The following is a 25,354-nucleotide window of genomic DNA, read 5'->3' on the forward strand; positions in this document are numbered from 1 at the left end:
GGGAAATTCTATAAATGGCATCCAAAATTAGGCAAAAGAGTCCACAAAGAAGCTCTTTGTTGATAGTTCACATAGGATCAGTTGAGACGTAGGACTCGACACAGACCATGTTTTGGCACAGTAGCCTTCTTCAGGAGTCTATAACATGCAATTCCTATTCTTAGATCCTATTCTGAAGTTTTGAAGCTATGCTCAGAAAAGAAGCAAACTTGCACCAGGGCTGGCTCCAGCAATATGTGAGGGAGTGTAACAGCTCTGGTGCAAGTTTGCTTTTTACATCTTATTGGAACTTCTTTTCTGAGCATAGCTTTGTCAGTTCAGAACAATAAAGAGCTTCTTTGTGGACTCTTGATTCATGTTACCTGGTGGTTCCCACCCTTTTTTTGTTGTTGCTATTTGCAGTTTCTGGGTTCCTTCTGTTTTCTCTTTGTTTTGTTCTGTGGACCCAAGGTTAGGTACCAGAAGATCTGTGCTAAACTATTATTTTGCAAAGGGTGTGCTGTGCTCCCTTTATAAAATAGTAGTTTAGCATGGATCACAAAACAGTTTTTGTCGTGGCACTTTTATACCTGCTGAAACCTGGTGTAAGTGCTGACGGTGCAACTAATGGCAGTTGTGCACATAAATGACAGTATTTTATAACATTAATCCTAATTTCTAGGAATGCCCTTGACCCACCCATGCCCCTCCTATGACCACACCCCCTTTTGAGTTGCAAGCTATAAAATTTAGATGTAGTTTTTATAGAATAGGGTGCAGGGCAGATCCGCGCGTAAACCCAAATGAGTGGAAATTAACACCAGTTATTGATTGTTGATGGCTCGTTAACTAATTAGCTTATGTGCATTTGTGGGATCTGTGCACAAATTTTGGTGACATATATAAAATCTGAGGGCTGATGACTTTGTTACAGGCGTTGACCACTCGGGCATCCAATTCCTCTAAGCATACTTGTTTCTAGAAAATCTACCAAGCTATCAGCATGGCCTTTGTTGGTGGGTGGATGAACTGTTTTATCTCTGTGTTCTGCCAGAATGTATTTTTTTCTATGTTTAAGTGGTATTATGTTTTTTTTTCTCTTTGCAGCCTCTCTAACAGTGAATATTGTTCCAGACCATGGAGAAATCAGTGCTGGGGAATCCAAATTTTTCTTATGTGAAGGTGAGTGAGGTGCCCGTACGTTTTTTCTTCATTTGTTGGGTACATGCCTACGAATGCAAGTGCTGCCCCTGGCAAACATCATCAAGTGTTTGATCATTTAATCAAATCAATTTAATTCTTCTATACTGCTAATATCCCCTTTCCAGGGTTCAGTGCAGTTTACATTCTAGGTGAGACAAAAGCTGATAATGTTAGTGTGAGGTATGAGAAGAATTAGAGACCATTGGTGTAATGCATGTGGCAATGATGCAGAAGTGTACAGTTTTGGAAGCTGTCAGTCAGATAAGAGCACAGAGTAAGGACATCTTTTTGACATCTAAGTGCTAACATGCAGAAGTCTTAGGCTTTCCTTGGGTTTGAGTTTTGCATGTGATGACCTCAGGTGTTAGTTGTGGATTGATCACTGCTTGTTCCTGTGCCCGATTTGCTGAATGCCTTTGGCTAAAATCCCATGCCCATGCTGTCTTCATACAGTTCAAATTCTTGCTGACCTCCTTCCAGTTTGTTCTTTCACTTGCCAAACAAGACTTGTTGATTTTCACCTCTTCACCTAAGTAAACTTTGCATTCCAGTGTTCTTGGCTGTTCTGAAGGCAGGTGACTGCAGCAGTTTGCTCCCTGTTCCTGGACACTGTTGCAGTTATTCATGGCATACGCAGCTGGTGGCTTTAATTCAAATGGTAGATAGTGGGAGAATCTGCATATCTTTGTGATTATTTTCAAAGGTTTTTTTGCACACAAAATGGTGGTTTATGCATTGAAATAGTTTGCTATAAAGGGATAAATATTCAGCCGGTAGCAGGCAGTGTTTTTTTGGCCGGTGGTGGTATTAAGCTTGGATATTCAGCTCTGGGTCATGTCCAGGTACCAGCATTGAATATCCGGGTTTATGTGGCCAGCTATCTCTTATCTGGTTAAATGTGATATTCAGGAAACCGGATAAAGACAAGTGACAGCCCCACCCATGCTCAGTCTTGAGAACACTCCCCTTGCATTTACGTGCTCATTTTTAAAGCACATAGATGTCTCCAAAGGACCAAAAATATGTCCTTCTGCCAAAACCATCCAAATTGTGATTTTCAAAAGGCAGAATTTGGATGTTTTCCATTGAGTTTGTCCAAATAGTAAGGGGGTGTTTTTGGAGGTATGTTTTGGGCGGGACTAGGCTGGACCCAAAATTAGGACATCTTTCAGCGATAGGCGTGTTTTGGGTGATACTAAGCTAGGCCCAAAATTAGGACATCGTTCAGTGATAATGGAATGGGAAGAAACGTCCAAGTCTAAAAAGAAGTAATCTTTTATCTAGACTTGTTTCAGTCACATCCAAGTTGCAAAAAGTTGTTCTGAATGACCAGCGGACCACTGGAGGGATTAAGGCTTGACCCCTCCTTAATCCCTGAGTGGATGCTGTCCCCCTCCCACCCCCCTAAGAGTTGAAACTGAAAGGGGATACTAGGCGCTTTGACCGTATCAGGTATTATGGGCCATAACCAACAGAGCTGCAAGCAGCTCTCAGGAGTAGCCTAGTGATAAGTGCAATGGACTGTACATAAGGGGACCCAGGTCCAAATCCCATTCTAAATATTTCTTTTGTGGTGGAAATTGTGAGCCCTCCAAATACAACAGCATACCTACTGCACCTACATATAGGATACACCTGCAAGCTTGAAGGCTATTGTAGTGTTATACGGTTAGGTACAGTAGGTTTTTTTTTCTGTGCCTGGAGGACTCACAATGCATAATAAAGAAATTAAGGTGGGATTTGTACCTAGGTGCCCTTTGTAAATGTCCACTGCACTGACTACTAAGCTGCCTCTCTGCTCTGCAGGGGTGTCCATTTTGGTACAAATGATGTCAGACAGACCTTTTCATGTCTTCTTCTTTGGCGTTCATATTTTAGACATTTCAGTTTAGAAAATGGCTGTTCATGTTGGACGTTTTCAGCGCATGAATGTCCTTGCGTATATTTGAACAGGAAATCCCGATGTTTTTACTGTTTGAAAATGGTTGTGAGATGGACCTTTTCTTTGGATGTAATAAGCGGGACGTCACAATTCTGACTTGGATGTTTTTTTTTTTTAAATGCCCCTCCACGTCACTTACAAAATACTTCTTAGGTGAAAGTAACAGTATTCTGTACACTTGTGTGCTCAAGTAGCACATAAATGTGGGAACCTTGTTATAAAATTGCCTTTCACCTGGGTATAATTATATCCATAATATCATTGGCAGCAAACAGAGGTGTACTGGGGGTCAGGGGCAGCCCATGCCAATCTGCTGCCTGAGGCGAGGGATGAGATGCCGCTCTGCCCCCCGATGCCCCCCCCAACATCTCTCCCACTCCCTCTTCCTTCCCAACCCCCTCCCTCGCACCTCCCTGGCCATGGTCTGGCATCTCCCCCCTTCCTTCCTCAATCCCCTTCCCCAAATCTACCTTCTTGTTTTCCAAAAGTCAGTGGCGGCAGCGATTCCCATAGGCTGCCCTACCGCTGGCACTGGCCTCATCTCTCTACTGCAGTCCACCTCTGAAGAAACAGGAAGTTACATCAGAGAGGCGGGCTGCAATAGAGAGACCAGTGCTGGTGGCAGGGCAGCCTGTGGGAATTGCTGCCACTGCCGTCTTTTGGAAAACAAGAAAAGAAGGTAGACTTGGGGAAGGGGGTTGAGGAAGGGTGGGTGGAGATGCCAGACCACAGCTGGTGTGGGGGATGCTACTCCATGAAGATTTCTGCCTGAGGCTCCTGCCTCAGTTGGCCTAATGGTAGGGGTGCCACTGCTGGGGGTAGAGTTTGAGCTTCAGTTTATACTTTTGGATTTTCAAAATAATGCATGTGAATTTGTAAGAACATTTTTGTGGTGGGATTAATTTTCAGAGGGAAAATATATCTGTACTTTTCCTTTGAAGACTAGTATAATTTATAGACATACTGGCTGTACAGATGAGGCAACCTGTCAACAGAATTACCCTCCTTGTGGATTCACCTATCTAATTAGTGAGCCTTAGCTAGAGCTGGCAGGAGACCTTTTCATCTCCTCCCAAATCTGACTTTAGCCCCATTTCTTGTGTTTATATGCCTGTTGTTGGCCTCTCATGCCTATTTCCATTTCTGTTTAATTCCTCAGTTACTGGGGATGCAAAAGACATTCGATGGTATGATCCCAGCGGAGAGCAGCTGTCTACGAACCAGCAAATCTCAGTGGCTCAGACTGATGCCGCCTCCTCCACTCTGACCATCTACAATTCCAAGATTGATGATGCAGGCAATTACAAATGCATAGCCACCAATGCAGCGGGTGACACAGCTGAAGCCACAGTCAACCTGAAGATTTTCCGTAAGGACATATCCTTGTTGCCTGCTCCATTGTAAAGAGCCATTGTGGGACTGATTTTTTTATATGACATTTTTGTGTGTGAAATGGTGTTTTGTGTGCAGAAATCGCCTTTTATAAAAATGCCCAGAATGCAGCCGCTGTGTGTGTAAGTGTATCTGTGTGTGTGTGTGGGGTGGGGGGGGGGGGGGGGCATGCAATGAAACTGCAAAATACTAGATTTAAAATGAATTGGAGAAAATTTTTATTCACTCAATGTGCAATTAGTTGCCAAACAGTGTGGTAAAGGTGGTTAGCTTAGCGGGGTTTAAAAGATGTTTGGACGGCTTCCTAAAGGAAAAGCCCATAGACCATTATTAAAATGGACTTATATTTCTGGGATAAGCAGCATAAAATGTTTTGTACTTTTTTGGGATCTTGCCAGGTATTTGTGATCTGGATTGGCCACTGTTGGAAACAGGATGCTGGGCTTGATGGACCTTTGGTCTGTCCCAGTATGGCAATACTTATGTACTTGTGTACTTACTTAATGAACAGGGAGTAATTTTTAAAGGGAAATATGTAGTTAGGTGTCATACACATCTGTATTTATTTATCAACAATGAGGTTAAGGTTTAAATAGGACACCCACTGTTCTCCACAAAGTTTGCACACATTTTCATTGGCACTGCACACATATCCCTGGATTCTATAAATGGTACGCAAAATTGCGCACTATCCTGAGATCCATTTATTTATTTATTTATTTATTAGGATTTATTTACCGCCTTTTTGAAGGAATTCAATCAAGGCAGTGTACAATAAGAATAGATCCAACATGAGCAATAGGCAATTAGAGCAGTAAAAATATTCGGACAACAATACAAAGTATGGCATGGTATACTACTTGCAATGACAACACAATATGTACTAGAACATTATAATTGGTATTGAAGGGTAAGGCAAAGTTGTAACATATAGATGAGTAAGAAAGTAGGAAGAATTAGCAAGTAAGGTGATGGATTTGAAGAAAGTTGCACGTGAGGTCAGAGAGATGGTTAAATATTATCTCAGCTAGGGTAGGAGTGGATAAACATGTTCCTCTGCAGTATGTGCAGCCCGAGTCAATCCTTGTGTGTGTGAGTGAGACTAACAAGTTAGTTACTTCTTCCATTAAAGGCTTGGTTGAAAAGCCAAGCTTTCAACTGCTTCCTGAAGTAGAGATAGTCTTGTGTTAAGTGGAGCCTTTCTGGCAATGCATTCCAGAGTGTGGGGGCTACTCTGGAGAAGGCTCACTTGCGGGTATCACATTGTGTAATGTCTTTTGGAGAGGGTGTAGTTAGTGAAAGTCCTTGGGAGGACCTTAGTGTCCTTGGCGGTGTGTGGAGGGTCATCCTATTCTTCAAATACTCAGGGCCATTTCCTTTCAGGGCCTTGAAGATCAGACATATTAAATTTAGCCCTGTATTGTACTGGTAACCAATGAAGTTTTTGCAAAAATGGTGTGATGTGATCACGTCACTTGCAACCTTCTATGAGCCTTGCTGCTGCATTCTGAATCAACTGGAGCTGGTGCAGGCCTTTTGTAGTCGGACCATAGTGCATTGCAGTAATCCAGTCTTGATGTTACCATGGCATGCACAACTGGGATAAGATTTACCTTCTCGATGTAAGGAGAGAGGCAGCGTAGCTGTCGCAAATAGTAGAAGCAGCTCTTGAAGGTTGCTTGGATTTGGGGAATCAGAGTAAGTGTTGAATCTAACTGTATTGCAAGGTTCCTGACTTGTGATTTGAGGGGGAATTCATACTTCCCAAAAGGGATTTTGATGTCAGGTATGTATCCACTTGTGTTAGGGATCCAGAGAAGCTCGGTTTTACTTGGGTTCAGCCAAAGTTTGTTGTGTTTAGCCCATTCTTGAATTGATGTTAGACAAGTGATCAGTTTATTCAAGGCTCTAGGTAAGTCAGGGTCAATGGGTATAAGTAGCTGCACATCATCTGCATAGATGTAGAACTGAGTGTCCATTGACCGAATCAGCTCAGCTAGTGGCTTGAGGTAGATATTGAACAGAATAGGTGACAGTATTGATCCTTGTGGTACCCCACAGGTCAGTGTCCATGGTGGTGATGAGTTACTGCCAATCATTATGGATTGTTGCCTGTCTGATAGATAGGATTTGAACCAGGCAAGTACTGTTCCATTGATACCTGTTTCTGTCAGTCGTGCTAGCAAGATACCATGATCCACAGTGTCAAAAGTTGCAGAGAAATCTAGCAGTACTAACATCGAGGCAAATCGCTTGTCTCGGTTTCTGTGAAGATCATCTAGCAGGGACACAAGGACCGTTTCTGTTCCATAACTGGGTCTGAATCCAGATTGACATGGATCTAGTCAGTTTCTCTTTTCTAGACATTCATTAAGTTGAACACAGACTGTTTGTTCTATGAGTTTCCCTAGAAATGGGATGTTGGACACTGGCCTGTAACTTTCAAGTTTGTTCTGGCCAAGGTTGTTTTTCTTCAGTAGAGGGCGAACCACTGCCCTTTTTAATGCTGTTGGTAGTTGCCCATTAGAAAGAGAGGTGTTCACAATTTTTGTGGCGCCTTCTATAAGGCCCATACTTGCCTGCTACACTATCTTTGATGGGCAGGGATTGAGGGAGCAGGTAGTTGGTCGAAGGTCTCTTAGGATTTTGTCAAGGCTCTCCTCTGTCATTAGGTTAAAAGTGTTCCATCTGTCTCTGTTAGGAGGGGGCGAGTTTGTGCACCCCTGGTTGACTGGTTGGGCACTGGGTGGGATTGCCTGTAAATCCTGGTGGATACTTTTTATTTTGTTGGCAAAGTATGCAGCAAAATCATTGCAGTTCAGTTTAGACTGGGGAGGCTGGTTTTGTTGTGGGGGTTGCAGTAGGCTGTTTACTATACTGAACAGCTGCTTGGTTGAATTGGTAGCCTGTGCAATGCATTGAGAGAAATACTGTTTTTTGGTTGCTATTAAGGCTTGGCAGTACTTTGCCATGGGCTTCCTGCAGTTTAGCCTGTCTTCATCCAGGTGAGATTTGTGCCATCTCCTTTCCAGTTTTCGTCCTTCGCGTTTAAGGATCCGAAGTTCTGGAGAAAACCAAGGTGGGTGTTTGTGAGTGGGGCATAAGACTTTTTTTAGTGGTGCTGTTTTATTTTATTTATTTGTTTGTTTGTTTGTTACATTTATATCCCACATTTTCCCACCTATTTGTAGGCTCAATGTGGCTAAGCTCTTGGCTGAGTGTGTATTCCAGAGGTCAACTTGTTCTGACACTGTTGTCTTTTCACTACATGTGGATAGTCCAAGGCCTCTAGGAAATTTTCAGCGATCAGCTTTTTTTTGTCTCTGATCTCCTTGCAAACTCTGGGAGGTGCTATTTGTTTCAGGTGGTCACTTAGGGAGAATTTAATTAGAAAATGGTCTGACCATGATATCCACCCGTTTGTAGAATACCAGGTCTAGTATGTGACCGTTTTCGTGGGTTGGAGAATTGATCACCTATGTAAATCCTAGTGCTGTCATCGTGTCCAGAAAGGCAGCTGTGGTGGTATCTGGGTTTTTGATGTGTAGATCGAAGTCTCCCATGATCACCAGTCTAGGGCAATTCAGGGTCACTTGAGTAATCAGGTCTAGGAGTTCTTGAACAGATAATGTGTTGTTATGAGGTGCTCTGTAAATCATGAGCAGCCAGATTGGCTTCTGCTCTTCAAGTTGGATTAAAAGAGGTTCTGATCCATGTAGCTGGGGTATGGATATTCTGCGCAGTTTGATTGTGTCCTGAATCAATACTGCTACCCCTCCACCCTGTCTTTCTGGTCTTGGTTGATGTTGGATGTTGAAACCTGTTGGGCATAGTTCAGCCAGTCGTAAACCCCCACTTTCATCTAGCCAGGTTTCACTTATTCCTAGGATGTCAAGATGCTGTTAATTTATGGCGTCATGGATCTCCGAGGATTTCTTTGCAGCTGATCTGGCATTCACCAATCCTATAGTTCCCAAGGGTGGTCTGGGGGTGCTGTGGGTAGCTTTGGTGTGTCAATGAGGTGATCTTTTAAGTACTGTTATGTAGGTGTTTGACCTCTTGCACTTTTGCCTTCTCTTTGGTTTGTGGGGGTTATGGTTTCCTCTCCCACACACCACTGGGATGATTTCATGACACATTTTTGTGTCAGAAGCTAGTTAGGCAAAATTTCACTGGGTGACGCTGCAATCTAGTTGGCAATGCAGGGTTAAGGCTTTAATAGCTGAAAGAACAGACCTTTTAAAGTTGTAAATTCAGACCAGGCCTGTGAGATCAAAGTCTTCCATCAAATAGAGAAACAAATGGCTGCACTTAGCACTTCTATGTGAAATTCTTGGAGACAGTTCATAGGTTTCCTTTAGTTTTAAGGAACCTAAAGGATTCAGAGTTATAGATTGCAGCTATGAACTTTAGAGTTTCTGGTTCTGTTATCCTTGGATGGTCCAATTGATGCAGGTTGCTGTAGGCTTTTTCTTTATTGTTCCAGAGGAAGGATAGATGTAGATAAGGATCCAGCTCCAATCTCAGAGCATGAGGAGAGTTATTTAGGCGAGAAAAAATTTTTCCTTTCTCCAGCCAAAAATAAATGGAAGAAGTTCCGAGTAAAATTGAGGACTGGTACCTCAACACAGGCTGAGCAGAATTCAGTAAAAGTTTGGGCTGTAAATAAGCAGAAGATAAGCATGTGCAGCTAAATTTGCTAATGAGCCAATTTGCGCCAATCAATTATTCGCATTGGCAACGATTTGGATTTGCACGCACATCTTGCTAAGCACTATAAAGATCCGTGCATAATCGACTAGCATGCAACTCAAAAGGGAGCGTGGCTGTTGGAGGGGCATGGGCAGGTCAGGAGCATACAAACCAGGTTATACCTGGATTTGGCATAAGCAGCCCAAAGATACACATTAGACATTTATGCGCTCAGTATCTGTGCTTATATGTCTAGAGTGGGCGTGCAGTGGGCCCCACCCCATGTTCCATCCCTATTTTTCTGCCTGTGTAAAACTAGGCATACCTTGGGGGTGAGCATCTTTATTTGTGCTCCTCCATTGAAAATTAAGGGAAAGGGAAATGGGACTTAATATACTGCCTTTCTGTGGTATTTTGCAACTACATTCAAAGTGGTTTACATATATACAGGTACTTATTTTGTACGTGGGGCAGTGGAGGGTTAAGTGACTTGCCCATAGTCACAAGGAGCTGTAGTGGGAATTGAACTCAGTTCCCCAGGATCAAAGTCCACTGCACTAACCACTAGGCTACTCCTCCACTCGAGCACCACCTTTAACATCCAGCACATAGCTGAATGTCTAAGTGCTGTTTGAAAATTGACTTCCATATTTCTGTGCCACCCACCTAGAACACTATAGGTGATTCACAGATAAAGCATGCAATAAAATTAATACACACCAAACATCAAATATTCCCTAGGTCTTCCAGGAAAACTAACCCAGCCAGGTACTGCAACATTTCATCACCTAGTACTACCTCAACATATCAGCCCATGTCTTCATCTAGCCACTATCTTTCAGCATCCGTAAACAGTAAAGCCTTCATTGGTCTCTAGACAGGGTTCTAAAGGAAGAATATTTCATTGCCAACCACCTCTAGGAAAGTTTGCATCCTTTATTGATCTAATTGACCTGCATGACTTGTAGGCACTACGAGCCAGAATTCCTGATTTGAGTGGGGTTGTCTACATGATTACCTGGCAGTAACATATAAGGGAATTTTTCAAATCAGCAAACCAAGAATCTAATAACATGAAAGGTTAGAGCTAGCAAACTTTGCCCTTTCTTGAATTGATAGCTAATGTAGCACAGAGAATAAAGGTCTAGTACGTTCTCTGTTTGAATTTCATTTTTATTTCATTTATTAAATTCTTTGTTATAATCCAGGTTTAAAATGTTTTGAAATCTCTGCAGCTTCCTTACAAATTTCCGAGGAACACCTACATAAAGAGCAGTGAATAATTTTACTTCTGTAGTTGTCTATTGCCTGTGTGTAGCTTATTCTTGTTGTATGCTGCCTTGAATGAATTTCTTAAGAAAAAAGGGTGGAAAATAAATCCTAAATAAATAGATCAATTACAGTAATCTGTAGTGCACCAGTACCTACATAACAATGTACAGGGCTGATGAGTCCAAAATAAAAAAAATTGCACTGATGGAGTAACCTCAGTTTTACATAGGCATTTTTCTGCACTTGAGATATCTGTAATTTCTTTTAAGTATCTAGATTCCAAGCAAACCTTTAAACTGGTTGCTTCAGATGATGGAATACTGTAGCTATTAACTTCTGGGAGTACACTTATTTTATCTCAATCTGTCATACCCACACCCAAGATTTCAGTTTTCTATTTATTTACCAACAGCTGTTCTACAGTCAATTCGCAACCTCTGCCAGGCAAACATTTAAATTCCATACCCCTCCTCAATATTATATGCATGGATGCCACGAGCTGGATGAAATTTCCATACAAGTATGGTCAAAAACCAATGGCTTGAATGATATTTCCCAACAGATATAGGAACATTTTAAAAAATGGGCAAAAGAGCTGAGCCTGAGGTTCTGGAGGTGGTGATTCATGTCTGTAGCTTAAAATGATGACTTACCAAGGACTCTGCCCTGCTCCTTTCCCTGTATCCCACACGCTGTATACACAGTTCTTGTGCTGTATTAACTGACTGTGACACAACAGATTATCAATACCCTTTGAGGTCATGAACTGTAAGACAACAGAGTGGAATGACCTGCTCAGCCTGGACCTGCTCAGTAAGAATACCTGGGATGGGGAGGTGGGAAGAATCTAAATATTTTTTTTAATTTAGAACTTAGAACTGATGTGACCGGGACATCCTAAGTGGAGGAGTAGCCTACTGGTTAGTGCAGTGGATTTTGATCCTGGGGAACTGAGTTCAATTCCCACTGCAGCTCCTTGTGACTCTGGGCAAGTCACTTAAACCTCCATTGCCCCTGGTACAAAATAAGTACCTGAATATATGTAAACCACTTTGAATGTAGTTGCAAAAACCTCAGAAAGGCGGTATATTAAGTCCCATTTCCCTTTCCCTTCCAAAATAAATTGGAAACCAGACATCCTATATTCCTTATCATCCCTCCGGACCGGTCCAGGAACTGACTCGTGTGTTATGTACTCCTTCCTTCCAGCAGGTGGAGACTGAGAATTCTGGATGCCTTAAGCCAATAAGAGCCCTATGCAACTAGCCTGAGATTGGAAACCAGACATCTTATATTTTTTGATCTAGATTCTGCCAAATGAGTTTTACTGTATGTGTGTTTCTGTAGGTACTTCTGACAATAAACAGGCATCCTGGGTTTATCATTATTGCAGCTCAGCATGTGGTGCTGCAACACAATTTATTGTGCGTCTGTTCTAGCTGAGGAATCTGTCCCATCGATCTAAATTGTCTTTAAATGGAGGGCTTCTGCTGTGGCCCATTATCAGCCAAAGCATTTTTACTGATTTGTGTAATGGTGGGTGATGGACACAGGAGTGGTAGAGCTATCTGGGATATTCATTTTCTGTTAAAGTTATTTTCCCCATGTACTTATAGCAGTGTTTTGGGCTTTGTTTTACTTTGGTAGAACCGCATGCGAGATGCAGCCTGTAGTTCTGGGCACAGTCTAAAATCTGTCCCTTAGCCAAAAACAAATAACAGTAAATTTAAGTTAAAAAAAAAACAAACAAGCAAACAAATACCCTATGAGCCCAACCCAGCAGCATAGGAGACACAGGATGGATTTTGACCTCTGCTGCATGGCATAGCAGGGGGTGAGATGGGGGGGGGGGGGTGAGGAAGAAGGGCCTTGGAAAGGGATAAACAGTTAATGCTCCACGGGAACACCCATGGACCGACTGAAGAGTGCATTTGGGTTAGGCTCTGGAGTTATTTTCATTCTAAACTCACAACCAAAGGACTTCCAATGTAATAGTAGGACACAATGGGAGGAACGGGATAGGAATTAAAAATTCATGTAAAAACCCTAAGTAACTGCAAATGAAGGTTCATGGTGATATTGTTGTAGGTAGAGTAGATTACATTTTAGCTGGAAGCCCAAAGGAACAGGAGAAATCCGTGGGGCTTAAATGCATTGTCTGTGTATCATTTTGGTAAAGAAAACATTACTTAATAGTTTTGGTGTTCTCTATATGTAGGTCACACCAGCCAATAAATTAAAGGGGAAATTCCTCTTTGCTTTTCCTAATTCAAACGGTTGATTTAAACCCATTTATTATTGTTATTTCAGATGTTCTTAAATATACCAGATCAACATAGCACAGCCTTCACAAAGTGTCTAAAACTTTGTGCCTTCTACAGTATCAGAAGGTTGAGCTACATAAGAGAAGTTCCCTTAAGATTTTCATTCACTGTGAACATGGCCTCTAAGGCCTGTCTTAGCCAAGCACTGTTTAAGAGAAAGCTACTATTTAGGAAGGACCTGAAAAAAATGATTTAAAGCCTCAGAGGATGTGATCTGGGTGGTACTTAAAGATAGCTTAAGCTTTGGCCTCTTCTCAGCTCTGGAAATCCAAGTGTTATAGCCATTCTTTCAGCCCAGTAAGCGCCCTGGAAAGATTCAGGGCCTGATCTATAACTGCAGCGGTCAGCGGTTAAGAAAAATGACTGTTACTGTGGTTAAAGTGAAATTATATATTCGGCACGAATACCCAGATACCAGCTGGCACTGAATATTCAGTTTCAGCAGTGACCCAGAAGTACTACCTGGTTAGCAGCAACATTCAGATAAAGGTAGGACAGCCATTCTGCTCTTCTACCTTTATCTGGTTTGTTATCAGTTAGTGGCCCGAATATGGCTGCTAACAGGATAACCTGTGGCTATGCCCAAGCTGCACTCATAGACTACTCTGGTACATAGTACTGCTCCAAAGAATAGTGCCAAGGCAGTCAGAGGACGACATGTTCATTAGCACTGTCCGGTTAATGCCACTGAATAGCCCTCTCGCCAGCGCTTACTTGGTTAGCAGAGCTTGGGAGAGGCCAGAAAACCTAGGGATGCTGCTGCCTTAGCCTCTAGTGATTCTTGTTTTTCACAGTGAAGCATGACGGGTTCCTCTGAAATGAGTCCGGTGGGTTGCCTTCACCATTTTTACCAGGAGCGGACCCGCATGACCTTGGACTAGTGGGTCCTGAATGTTGTGCAAAATGGCTCTGTCCTAGAATTTGTGTCCATCATTTCCAACACATTTATGTCAGCCTTTTGTGGTTCAGTTTCCAGCAGCAAAAAGTTCAAGACAATGTCAGTGAGGTTTCTCCAGCGTTAGGGTCCAGTTGAAGAGTGGAGACAAGATCAATATTCAGTCTACCTTGTGGCTCTGAAGAAGGGTGGCACCTCTCATTCCATCCTTCATTTAAAAGGAGTAAACAGATTCTTCAGGTGCTGTGCTTTCCCATGAAGACATTTAAGTCTGTCATGGTGATCAGAAATGGAGAGTTCCTCTCTTCTTTGGATCTTTTGGAAGCTTACTTTGATATTCCAGTCTGGGCGGATCACTCAGAGTTTTTCTGTTTTGTATTTTTAGGGAGACATTTCTAGTTCAGAGCCAATCCCTTTGGCCTTAATATGGCTTCAGGGAGCTTTTTTTTACTAAGTGATGGTGGGGGATTCAGCCTTCCTTCACAGGGAAGTTATCTTAGTTCACATTTATCTGGACAAATTGGGTCTAAATTGGTTCAGGACAGTCAAGAAGGGTGATTTAGGTACTCAAGAGTTTGGTCTTGGTGGCGATTAATGCAAAAAGTAAGCTGCCTTCCTCCAAGTTGCTGTAGATTCTGGGATCCCTGTTTCATAGCACAGCTCGAAAGATCTGCTAATTTCCTTTCCTTGAGTACTTCCAGGATTTTCTTATACCTGTCTTGGAAGTTCACAGCAACTCTGGGCTTTCTCCGAGGACAAGCAGGCTGCTTGTTCTCACGACTGGGTGACGTCCGCGTCAGCCCCCCACCAACCGGAAGAAGCTTCGCGGGTGGTCCGCACGCAGGGCACGCCCACCGCACATGCGCGGCCGTCTTCCCGCCCGTGCGTGACCGCTCCCGCCAGTTCCTTTTTTTCCGCGACTGGAGAGAGTCGTGCTTTCGCCGCTCTCTCTATCTTCAGCCCCGGAAAAACCGTCGCGTTTACGCGAGTCTCTTATTTTTACTTTATTTTTACTTTATTGGTTGCCGCGCTCTCCACTTTCTTTTTTCCTAAAAAAAAAAAAAAAAAAAGGAGCACGCGCTCCCATTTCCCTCGTTTCTAGCGGGGGCGTCGCGTTGCGGCCTAGTGGCCGCACGGTCGATTTCTTTTTTCGAGGTGTGATTACCGCCACCATCGACGACTTTAACTTCACCGACGCGATTTTTCCGTCGATGTCCTCGAAGGTCCCGAGTGGATTTAAAAAGTGTGGTCGGTGCGGCCGGCCGATCTCGCAGACCGACACCCACGCTTGGTGCCTCCAGTGCCTCGGGCCGGAGCACAATATCAAGTCGTGTTCCCTGTGTCTCGGTCTCCGGAAACAGACTCAGGTTGCGAGGCAAGTTCTTCGGGACCGTCTTTTTGGAACTTGCGCCGGCCCCTCGACGTCGACCTCGACGGCATCGGTATCGACGGCCGGTTCTTCGGTACCGGTATCGATGCCCGAGAAATCGGCACCGATGGCATCGACCCCAGGAGCACAGGTCCCTTCGGCCCGCCGTTCCGCCGGCGAGGGTAGGGGTGAGAGGCCGCGTGGGCAATTGGCCCCGGTCACTCCCTCGGCCCATGGCCCTCGGGACCGAACCCTGTCGGACCCGGTTCCTCGTGACCGAGGGGGATCGACCTCCTCCTCCTCTGCTCCACCTGGCGCCGATGACGGGCATCGCAAAAAGTCACACAAGCACCGTCATCGGTCGCCCTCGATGCACCAGGGTTCCGGTGCCGGCAAGGAGTCGACGCCGAAGCGTCCTCGTCGAGAGGAGAGATCCCCTTTGGTTGTGGAGGTACCGCCGCGTCAGGGTCCCAGCACTTCGGTGCCGTCTCCTGGACCCGAGCAGCTTCTGGCACCGACACCTCTACCGGCCCCACCGTCTTTCCCGGCAGCGGTCCTGGACGAGTGCCTCTGAGCCATCCTTCCGGGGATCCTGGAAGGGCTGATGCGCCAGGCTGTGCCGGTGCCGGGGGTGCTTGCGCCCTCGGCACCGTTGACTGTGGCGCCGGCGAGCTCTAGCCCGGTGCCGAGGCCGTCGACACCGCCGCCGCTTGTGGCGCCGGTCTCCACCGCCACGCAGGTGGAGTCCCCGTCGACGTCGATGGAGGGAGCTTCGTCCCCGCCGGCGCGGGAGTCCACCGCTCGACGACACCGAGGCCTCGGTGCCTCAACGTCGAGCCGGGCACGGTTAAGGACTCAGCTACATGAGCTCATGTCCGATACCGAGGAAGAGGCCTCATGGGGGGAAGAGGAGGACCCCAGATATTTCTCCTCAGAGGAGTCTGCGGGCCTCCCCTCTGACCCCACGCCTTCACCGGAGAGGAAACTCTCACCCCCGGAAAGCCTCTCTTTTGCCTCTTTTGTCAGGGATATGTCTATCTGCATTCCCTTCCCCGTGGTCTCTGTGGATGAGCCGAGGGCTGAGATGCTCGAGGTCCTCGACTATCCATCACCACCTAGAGAGTCCTCCACGGTGCCGTTGCACAATGTCCTCAAAGAGACACTGCTTCGGAACTGGATGAGACCGCTATCTAATCCCACCATTCCCAAGAAAGCAGAGTCCCAGTACAGAATCCACTCGGACCCAGAGTTAATGCGGCCCCAATTGCCCCATGACTCGGCGGTCGTGGATTCTGCTCTCAAGAGGGCACGGAGTTCGAGGGATACCGCCTCGGCGCCCCCGGGGTGGGAGTCTCGCACTCTGGACTCGTTTGGGAGGAAGGCCTACCAATCCTCCATGCTCGTGACCCGCATCCAGTCATACCAGCTCTATACGAGCATCCACATGCGGAACAATGTGAAGCAACTGGCGGACCTGGTCGATAAGCTCCCGCCGGAGCAGTCCAGGCCTTATCAGGAGGTGGTCAGGCAGCTGAAGGCGTGCAGAAAGTTCCTGTCCAGGGGTATCTATGACACCTGTGATGTGGCATCTCGTGCTGCGGCCCAAGGTATAGTGATGCGCAGGCTCTCATGGCTGCGTGCCTCTGACCTGGACAACCGCACCCAGCAGAGACTGGCCGACGTCCCTTGCCGGGGAGATAACATTTTTGGTGAGAAGGTCGAGCAGCTGGTGGACCAACTGCATCAGCGGGAAACCGCCCTCGACAAGCTCTCCCACCGGGCGCCTTCAGCATCCACCTCAGCAGGTGGACGTTTTTCCCGGGCCCGGCAGGCTGCACCCTATTCTTTTGCAAAGCGTAGGTACACCCAGCCGGCCCGAAGGCCTCGTCAGGCACAGGGACAGCCCCAGCGCGCTCGTTCTCGTCAACAGCGTGCGCCTAAGCAGCCCCCTGCGCCTCCACAGCAGAAGCTGGGGACGGGCTTTTGACTGGATCCACGGGAACATAGCCGCCCTCAAAGTGTCCGTACCGGACGATCTGCCGGTCGGGGGGAGGTTAAAATTTTTTCACCAAAGGTGGCCTCTCATAACCTCCGACCAGTGGGTTCTCCAAATAGTGCGGTGCGGATACGCCCTGAATTTGGCCTCCCTGCCACCAAATTGTCCTCCGGGAGCTCAATCCTTCAGCTCCCATCACAAGCAGGTACTTGCAGAGGAACTCTCCGCCCTTCTCAGCGCCAATGCGGTCGAGCCCGTACCACCCGGGCAGGGATTCTATTCCAGGTACTTCCTTGTGGAAAAGAAAACAGGGGGGATGCGTCCCATCCTAGACCTGAGAGGCCTGAACAAATTCCTGGTCAAAGAAAAGTTCAGGATGCTTTCCTTGGGCACCCTTCTGCCAATGATTCAGAAAAACGATTGGCTATGTTCCCTGGATTTAAAGGACGCATATACTCACATCCCGATACTGCCAGCTCAAAGACAGTATCTCAGATTCCGCCTGGGCACACGGCACTTTCAGTATTGTGTGCTGCCCTTTGGACTCGCCTCTGCCCCACGAGTGTTTACAAAGTGTCTCGTGGTGGTGGCGGCGTAACTACGCAAGCTGGGAGTGCACGTGCTCCCATATCTCGACGATTGGCTGGTCAAGAACACCTCGGAGGCAGGAGCCCTCCGGTCCATGCAGTGCACTATTCAACTTCTGGAGCTGCTGGGGTTTGTGATAAATTACCCAAAGTCCCATCTCCAGCCAACCCAGTCTCTGGAATTCATAGGAGCTCTGCTGAATACCCAGACGGCTCAGGCCTTCCTTCCCGAAGCGAGGGCCAACAACCTCCTGTCCCTGGCTTCGCGGACCAGAGCGTCTCAGCAGGTCACAGCCCGGCAGATGTTGAGACTTCTGGGTCATATGGCCTCCACAGTTCATGTGACTCCCATGGCTCGTCTTCACATGAGATCTGCTCAATGGACCCTAGCTTCCCAGTGGTTCCAAGCCACCGGGAATCTAGAAGATGTCATCCGCCTCTCCACCAGTTGCCGCACTTCACTGCTCTGGTGGACCATTCGGACCAATTTGACTCTGGGACGTCCATTCCAAATTCCGCAGCCCACGAAAGTGCTAACGACGGATGCATCTCGCCTGGGGTGGGGAGCTCATGTCGATGGGCTACACACCCAGGGTCTGTGGTCCCTCCAGGAAAAGGATCTGCAGATCAACCTCCTGGAGCTCCGAGCGATCTGGAACGCACTGAAGGCTTTCAGAGATCGGCTGTCCTGCCAAATTATCCAAATTCGGACAGACAATCAGGTTGCAATGTATTACACCAACAAGCAGGGGGGCACCGGATCTCGCCCCCTGTGTCAGGAAGCCGTCGGGATGTGGCGTTGGGCCGGCCGGTTTGGCATGCTTCTCCAAGCCACATACCTGGCAGGCGTAAACAACAGTCTGGCCGACAGACTGAGCAGAGTCATGCAACCGCATGAGTGGTCACTTCATTCCAGAGTGGTACGCAAGATCTTCCAAGAGTGGGGCACCCCCTCGGTGGACCTTTTCGCCTCTCAGACCAACCACAAGCTGCCTCTGTTCTGTTCCAGACTACAGGCACACGGCAGGCTAGCGTCGGATGCCTTTCTCCTCCATTGGGGAACCGGCCTCCTGTATGCTTATCCTCCCATACCTTTGGTGGGGAAGACCTTACTGAAGCTCAAGCAAGACCACGGCACCATGATTCTGATAGCGCCCTTTTGGCCCCGTCAGATCTGGTTCCCTCTTCTTCTGGAGTTGTCCTCAGAAGAACCGTGGAGATTGGAGTGTTTTCCGACTCTCATTTCGCAGAACGACGGAGCGTTGCTGCACCCCAACCTTCAGTCCCTGGCTCTCACGGCCTGGATGTTGAGGGCGTAGACTTCACTGCGTTGGGTCTGTCTGAGGGTGTCTCCCGTGTCTTGCTTGCCTCTAGGAAGGATTCCACTAAAAAGAGTTACTTTTTCAAGTGGAGGAGGTTTGTCGTTTGGTGTGAGAGCAAGGCCCTAGAACCTCGTTCTTGCCCTGCACAGAACCTGCTTGAATACCTTTTGCACTTATCAGAGTCTGGCCTCAAGACCAACTCAGTAAGGAATCACCTTAGTGCGATTAGTGCTTACCATTATCGTGTGGAAGGTAAAGCCATCTCTGGAGAGCCTTTAGTCGTTCGATTCATGAGAGGCTTGCTGTTGTCAAAGCCCCCTATCAAGCCTCCTACAGTGTCATGGGATCTCAACGTCGTCCTCACCCAGCTGATGAAACCTCCTTTTGAGCCACTGAATACCTGCCATCTGAAGTACTTGACCTGGAAGGTCATTTTCTTGGTGGCAGTTACTTCAGCTCGTAGGGTTAGTGAGCTTCAAGCCCTGGTAGCTCATGCTCCATATACCAAATTTCATCACAACAGAGTAGTGCTCCGCACCCACCCAAAGTTCCTGCCGAAGGTGGTGTCGGAGTTCCATCTTAACCAGTCAATTGTCTTGCCAACATTCTTCCCCAGGCCGCATACCCGCCCTGCTGAACGTCAGTTGCACACATTGGACTGCAAGAGAGCATTGGCCTTCTACTTGGAGCGGACACAGCCCCAGAGACAGTCCGCTCAATTGTTTGTTTCTTTCGACCCTAACAGGCTAGGGGTCGCTGTCGGGAAACGCACCATCTCCAATTGGCTAGCAGATTGCATTTCCTTCACTTACGCCCAGGCTGGGCTGGCTCTTGAGGGTCATGTCACGGCTCATAGTGTTAGAGCCATGGCAGCGTCAGTGGCCCACTTGAAGTCAGCCACTATTGAAGAGATTTGCAAGGCTGCGACGTGGTCATCTGTCCACACATTCACATCACATTACTGCCTCCAGCAGGATACCCGACGCGACAGTCGGTTCGGGCAGTCGGTGCTGCAGAATCTGTTTGGGGTGTAAATCCAACTCCACCCTCCAGGACCCGAATTTATTCTGGTCAGGCTGCACTCTCAGTTAGTTGTTCTTCGTAGGTCAATTTCTGTTATATCCTCGCCGTTGCGAGGTTCCATTGACCTGGGTTCTTGTTTTGAGTGAGCCTGAGAGCTAGGGATACCCCAGTCGTGAGAACAAGCAGCCTGCTTGTCCTCGGAGAAAGTGAATGATACATACCTGTAGCAGGTGTTCTCCGAGGACAGCAGGCTGATTGTTCTCACCTACCCTCCCTCCTCCCCTTTGGAGTTGCGGTTCATGATTTTGCTTGTCATTCAACTGGCGGGAGCGGTCGCGCACGGGCGGGAAGACGGCCGCGCATGCACGGTGGGCGTGCCCTGCGTACGGACCGCCCGCGAAGCTTCTTCCGGTTGGTGGGGGGCTGACGCGGACGTCACCCAGTCGTGAGAACAATCAGCCTGCTGTCCTCGGAGAACACCTGCTACAGGTATGTATCATTCACTTTCTGCAGTTTACAGAGTTTACTTCATTGTGTGTATTTATGGGGCTTCTATCTTGGAAATGAGAATGTAGAGGGAAGAAGAGTCTTTATCACTGTATTATTGAGTGTCCCTAAGAGGGTTTCCCATTTAAGAGTTTCTGAAGTTTTATTTTTCTACTTAGAGGGTGTGAGAGGATATACAGAATACTGCCCTTCACCCTTAAGGATAGATAGCCTGAACCATCTTAAACCCATTAGTCCCGCCCAGGGAGGAAGTGAGACAGAAGAGGTAGAGTCGAAGGTATAGGAAAGAGGAAGTATAAAAGTGAGATTAAAGTGGCCTAGGAGAGTTTCTAATCTTCTGCCCTCCCCAACCCAATGTGCCACACACTCATACAGTTAGGAAGAGAAGAAGTGAAGGCCACGCAGAGATGAGAAAATATTCCCTTTATTACTTACCAAGCAAGAAAACAGACTATGATTCTTTTCTCATGTGAGAGTTACAACAAAGCTGCACAGAAGTGCTATCTCTGAGTACTTCTCCAATTTTGTCTTGTCATCTATAACATTTTATACTCTTCTACCATTAGACAGCTCTAACAGATCGTTAGCATAAATTCTGACCACAAGGTAGATAATTATTAGTACAGACCACACTGATCAAGATTATTGGTAAAGGCTAAAGCAACATCATACTGATTAGCATGTTCCATTTTGCCAGCAGCCATTTATCTATGTTCCAGTCATTATCTCTGAAAAAGCCCCTAACCACATTTTTTAGTAAACACCTTGCATGGAAAATTGCTTCATGTTATCTTTTTTTGTAAGCCTGTCAGCAAGCCTGTCACAAGAGCTTGTGAGCCTCTGGGTTACACAGAGGACAGAGTTATTAGGTCAGGCTGACAGCTTCAGCCTCTGAACCTGTTTTTGGAAGGGCCTAGTTAGGTTCATTATATACAGGAGGAACAGTTGAAGTCCCACTGTATGCCTCTACAACTTATGTCTAGTGACTAAGACTTGGCTGAGGTAAACCACTTTAGATTGAGACTTTTAAGCCTTACCCTGAGGTCTGGCTAGAGCCAGACCTGGAATTCAGAGAGAGAGAGAGAAAGAGCAGAGCTTACAGGCTGTGTTTTGGGCATGTCAGCCAATAGCCTCAGAATGTGTTGGGCCCTATCAGCCACAGGCCCTGGTTAAGACTGTATTCATTAACCCAAAGAGACTTTTCACCTTTTATTCCTGGCGTTGTGATGCAACAGCCTCAGGTTTTCCTTCAATAAAGCACTTATTGTCAGTTTTACACCTTTAGCCGTCTGTGTTATTGTGCAGGCCCAAGCCTCACTCATAGTATCAAAGAGGGCTATTCAGTATGTTGAAGTTTGTATACTGGCAAGTGGCTGTGCTACATCTCTCCTTATACTGCTGCTGATGTCATTGGAAAGAATTGTTTTCTATCTCCATCTGCTGGCAGGTTAGCGTAAATTCTCCGAGGACAAGCAGGCTGCTTGTTCTCACTGATGGGTTGACGTCCTCGGCAGCCCCCTCCATCGGAAAGTTTACTAGCAAAGGCCTTTGCTAGTCCTCGCGCGCCCATGCGCACCGCGCATGCGCGGCCGTCTTCCCGCCCGAAACCGGCTCGAGCCGGCCAGTCTTCTTTCGTCCGCACTCGGTACGGTCGTGTTACGCCGTTCGTGCCCCAGAGAGTCGACCTCGCGCGTCCTTTTCGACGTGTTTTTTGCTGTTTTTTCCTTGAAAAAGTTCGGGAAGCGCTCCGGTAGTGTTCCGGAAGACCCTTTCGGGTTTTCTGCCCTTCCCGTATTTCTCAGTTTTTGCCCCGTAAGTTTTCTTTCGTTGTCGGGGTAGGCCTCTTTTGGCCTCGGTCGAGATTTTTCTCCCTCTAAATTTTGGTGCTTCAATTTTCGCCATTTCGGCTTTTGATTTCGCCGGCGTGATTTTTCCGCCCATGACATCGAAGCCTTCCAGCGGCTTCAAGAAGTGCACCCAGTGCGCCCGGGTAATCTCGCTCACTGATAGGCACTCTGCGTGTCTTCAGTGTCTAGGGGCCCAGCACCGCCCTCAGAACTGCAGTCTGTGTTCCCTGTTACAAAGGCGGACTCAGGTAGCGAGATTAGCCCAGTGGAACGTTTTGTTCTCGGGCTCTTCGTCGGCATCGGCACCGGAGGCATCGAGTGCATCGACGTCGTCAGCGTCCGGACCATCTTCCTTGGCTGCCGCTCCATCGACTGCATCGAGGCATCGGACCTCTGCATCGGCGCCGAGGCATCGGGCGACTGTATCGACGTCGGTGGTACCGAGACTTCGTCTGCTGATGTCGTCGGACGGAGGTGCATCGTCAGGAGTGCAGGTGAGAGCTGTCCATTCCCCTGCTGGTGGCGGTGAGCCTTCGGGTGGGTCTCCTCCTACCCTGAGGGCTCCTGCGGTACAGCCCCCCCGGGATCGACCCTCTTCGGTCTTGGCCCCGAGGAAGCGACGGATGGATTCTACGTCCTCCTCGTCGGTGCCGGGGAGCTCCGGTGACATGCTTCGGAAGAAGTCGAAGAAGCATCGACACCGGTCTCCTCCCCATGTCGGCACCGAGAGCTCTGGGTCGCCGAGGGATTCGGCACCCAGCAGGCATCGGCACCGAGAGGACCGCTCACCCTCTGTTCAGGAGGTGTCGATGCGCTCCACTCTGGACAGCCCGGAACAGCCTCCTCGCCCGGAACAGGTTCTGGCGTCGACGCCTGCATCGGCCTCTCAGCCTTTCTCTGCAGCCGCTCTAAACGAGAGCCTCCGGGCCGTTCTCCCAGAGATTCTGGGAGAGCTGTTGCGCCCTACCCCTCCGGTACCGGCGGTGCTTGCGCCTCCGGTACCGTCGAGCGTGGCGCCGGCTGGCCCATTGCCCAGGTTGAGGTCCCCGACGTCGGTACCGCGTGCGGTGCCGACCGCGGCCACCTCCCAGGAAGGCTCCCCGACTACGTCGGCGGAGGGAGCTTCGCCGATGCGGGCGAGGGAGTCTACCTCTCGACGCCCCCACCGTGGACGGGGTTCCACCGAGTCGAGCAGGGCGAGGTTGCAGACACAGGTTCGTGAACTTGTGTCTGACACCGAGGGTGAGGCCTCGTGGGAGGAAGAGGAGGACCCCAGATATTTCTCTGACGAGGAGTCTGAGGGTCTTCCTTCTGATCCCACTCCCTCTCCTGAGAGACAGCTTTCTCCTCCCGAGAGTCTGTCTTTTGCTTCCTTTGTCCGGGAGATGTCTACGGCCATCCCCTTCCCGGTGGTTGTGGAGGACGAGCCCAGGGCTGAAATGTTTGAGCTCCTGGACTATCCTTCTCCACCTAAGGAAGCGTCCACTGTTCCCTTGCACCATGTCCTGAAAAAGACATTGCTTGCGAACTGGACCAAGCCACTAAGTAATCCCCACATTCCCAAGAAGATTGAGTCCCAGTACCGGATCCATGGGGACCCAGAGCTGATGCGCACTCAGTTGCCTCATGACTCTGGAGTTGTGGATCTGGCCCTAAAGAAGGCTAAGAGTTCTAGGGAGCATGCTTCGGCGCCCCCGGGCAAAGACCCTAGAACCTTAGACTCCTTTGGGAGGAAGGCCTACCATTCTTCTATGCTCGTGGCCAAGATCCAGTCTTACCAGCTCTACACGAGCATACACATGCGGAACAATGTGCGGCAGTTGGCGGGCTTGGTTGATGCTCTTCCCCCTGAGCAAGCCAAGCCTTTTCAGGAGGTGGTCAGGCAGCTGAAGGCGTGCAGAAAATTCCTGGCCAGAGGAGTTTATGACACTTTTGATGTTGCGTCCAGGGCCGCTGCTCAAGGTGTGGTGATGCGCAGGCTCTCATGGCTGCGTGCCTCCGACCTGGAGAATAGACTCCAGCAGCGGATTGCGGACTCGCCTTGCCGTGCGGACAACATTTTTGGAGAAAAAGTCGAGCAGGTGGTAGAGTCTCTCCACCAGCGGGACACCGCATTCGACAAGTTCTCCCGCCGGCAGCCTTCAGCCTCTACCTCTACAGGTAGACGATTTTTCGGGGGAAGGAAGACTGGTCCCTATGCTTCTGGTAAGCGTAGGTACAATCCTCCTTCCGACAGCCTGCGGCCCAGGCTAAGCCCCAGCGCGCTCGCTCTCGTCAGCAGCGTGCGCCTCAGCAAGGCCCCTCGGCTCCCCAGCAAAAGCAAGGGGCGAGCTTTTGACTGGCTCCAGCAGAGCATAGCCGACATCCAAGTGTCAGTGCCGGGCGACCTGCCGGTCGGGGGGAGGTTGAAAGCTTTTCACCAAAGGTGGCCTCTCATAACCTCCGATCAGTGGGTTCTGCAAATAGTCCGGCAAGGATACACCCTCAATTTGGCATCAAAACCTCCAAATTGTCCACCGGGGGCTCAGTCTTACAGCTTCCAACACAAGCAGGTACTTGTAGAGGAACTCTCCGCCCTTCTCAGCGCCAATGCGGTCGAGCCCGTGCCATCCGGGCAAGAAGGGCTGGGATTCTATTCCAGGTACTTCCTTGTGGAAAAGAAAACAGGGGGGATGCGTCCCATCCTAGACCTAAGGGCCCTGAACAAATATCTCGTAAAAGAAAAGTTCAGGATGCTTTCCCTGGGCACCCTTCTCCCCATGATTCAGCAAAACGATTGGCTATGCTCTCTGGACTTGAAGGATGCCTACACACACATCCCGATACTGCCAGCTCACAGACAGTATCTGCGATTTCAGTTGGGCACACGCCACTTCCAGTACTGTGTGCTACCCTTTGGGCTCGCCTCTGCGCCCAGGGTGTTCACAAAGTGCCTAGCTGTGGTAGCAGCGGCACTTCGCAGGCTGGGGGTGCACGTGTTCCCATATCTCGACGATTGGCTGGT

The 25,354-nt window shown here is 48.1% G+C and overlaps 1 protein-coding gene across 6 annotated transcripts in view; it reads left to right on the forward strand.

The window, feature by feature from the left end:
• The window catches only part of NCAM1 (neural cell adhesion molecule 1), a 533,904-nt gene that overhangs the window by 267,103 nt on the left and 241,447 nt on the right, over positions 1–25,354 (forward strand). For all 6 annotated transcript variants that reach the window (XM_030220520.1, XM_030220521.1, XM_030220525.1 and 3 more), the window contains exons 2-3: positions 1,087–1,161; positions 4,284–4,493. In XM_030220520.1, the coding sequence (XP_030076380.1) occupies positions 1,087–1,161; positions 4,284–4,493 (285 nt within the window). The remainder of the gene's footprint in view (positions 1–1,086; positions 1,162–4,283; positions 4,494–25,354) is intronic.

This window comes from Microcaecilia unicolor, chromosome 12 (assembly GCF_901765095.1).
Source record: "Microcaecilia unicolor chromosome 12, aMicUni1.1, whole genome shotgun sequence".
NCBI classification, from domain to species: domain Eukaryota; kingdom Metazoa; phylum Chordata; class Amphibia; order Gymnophiona; family Siphonopidae; genus Microcaecilia; species Microcaecilia unicolor.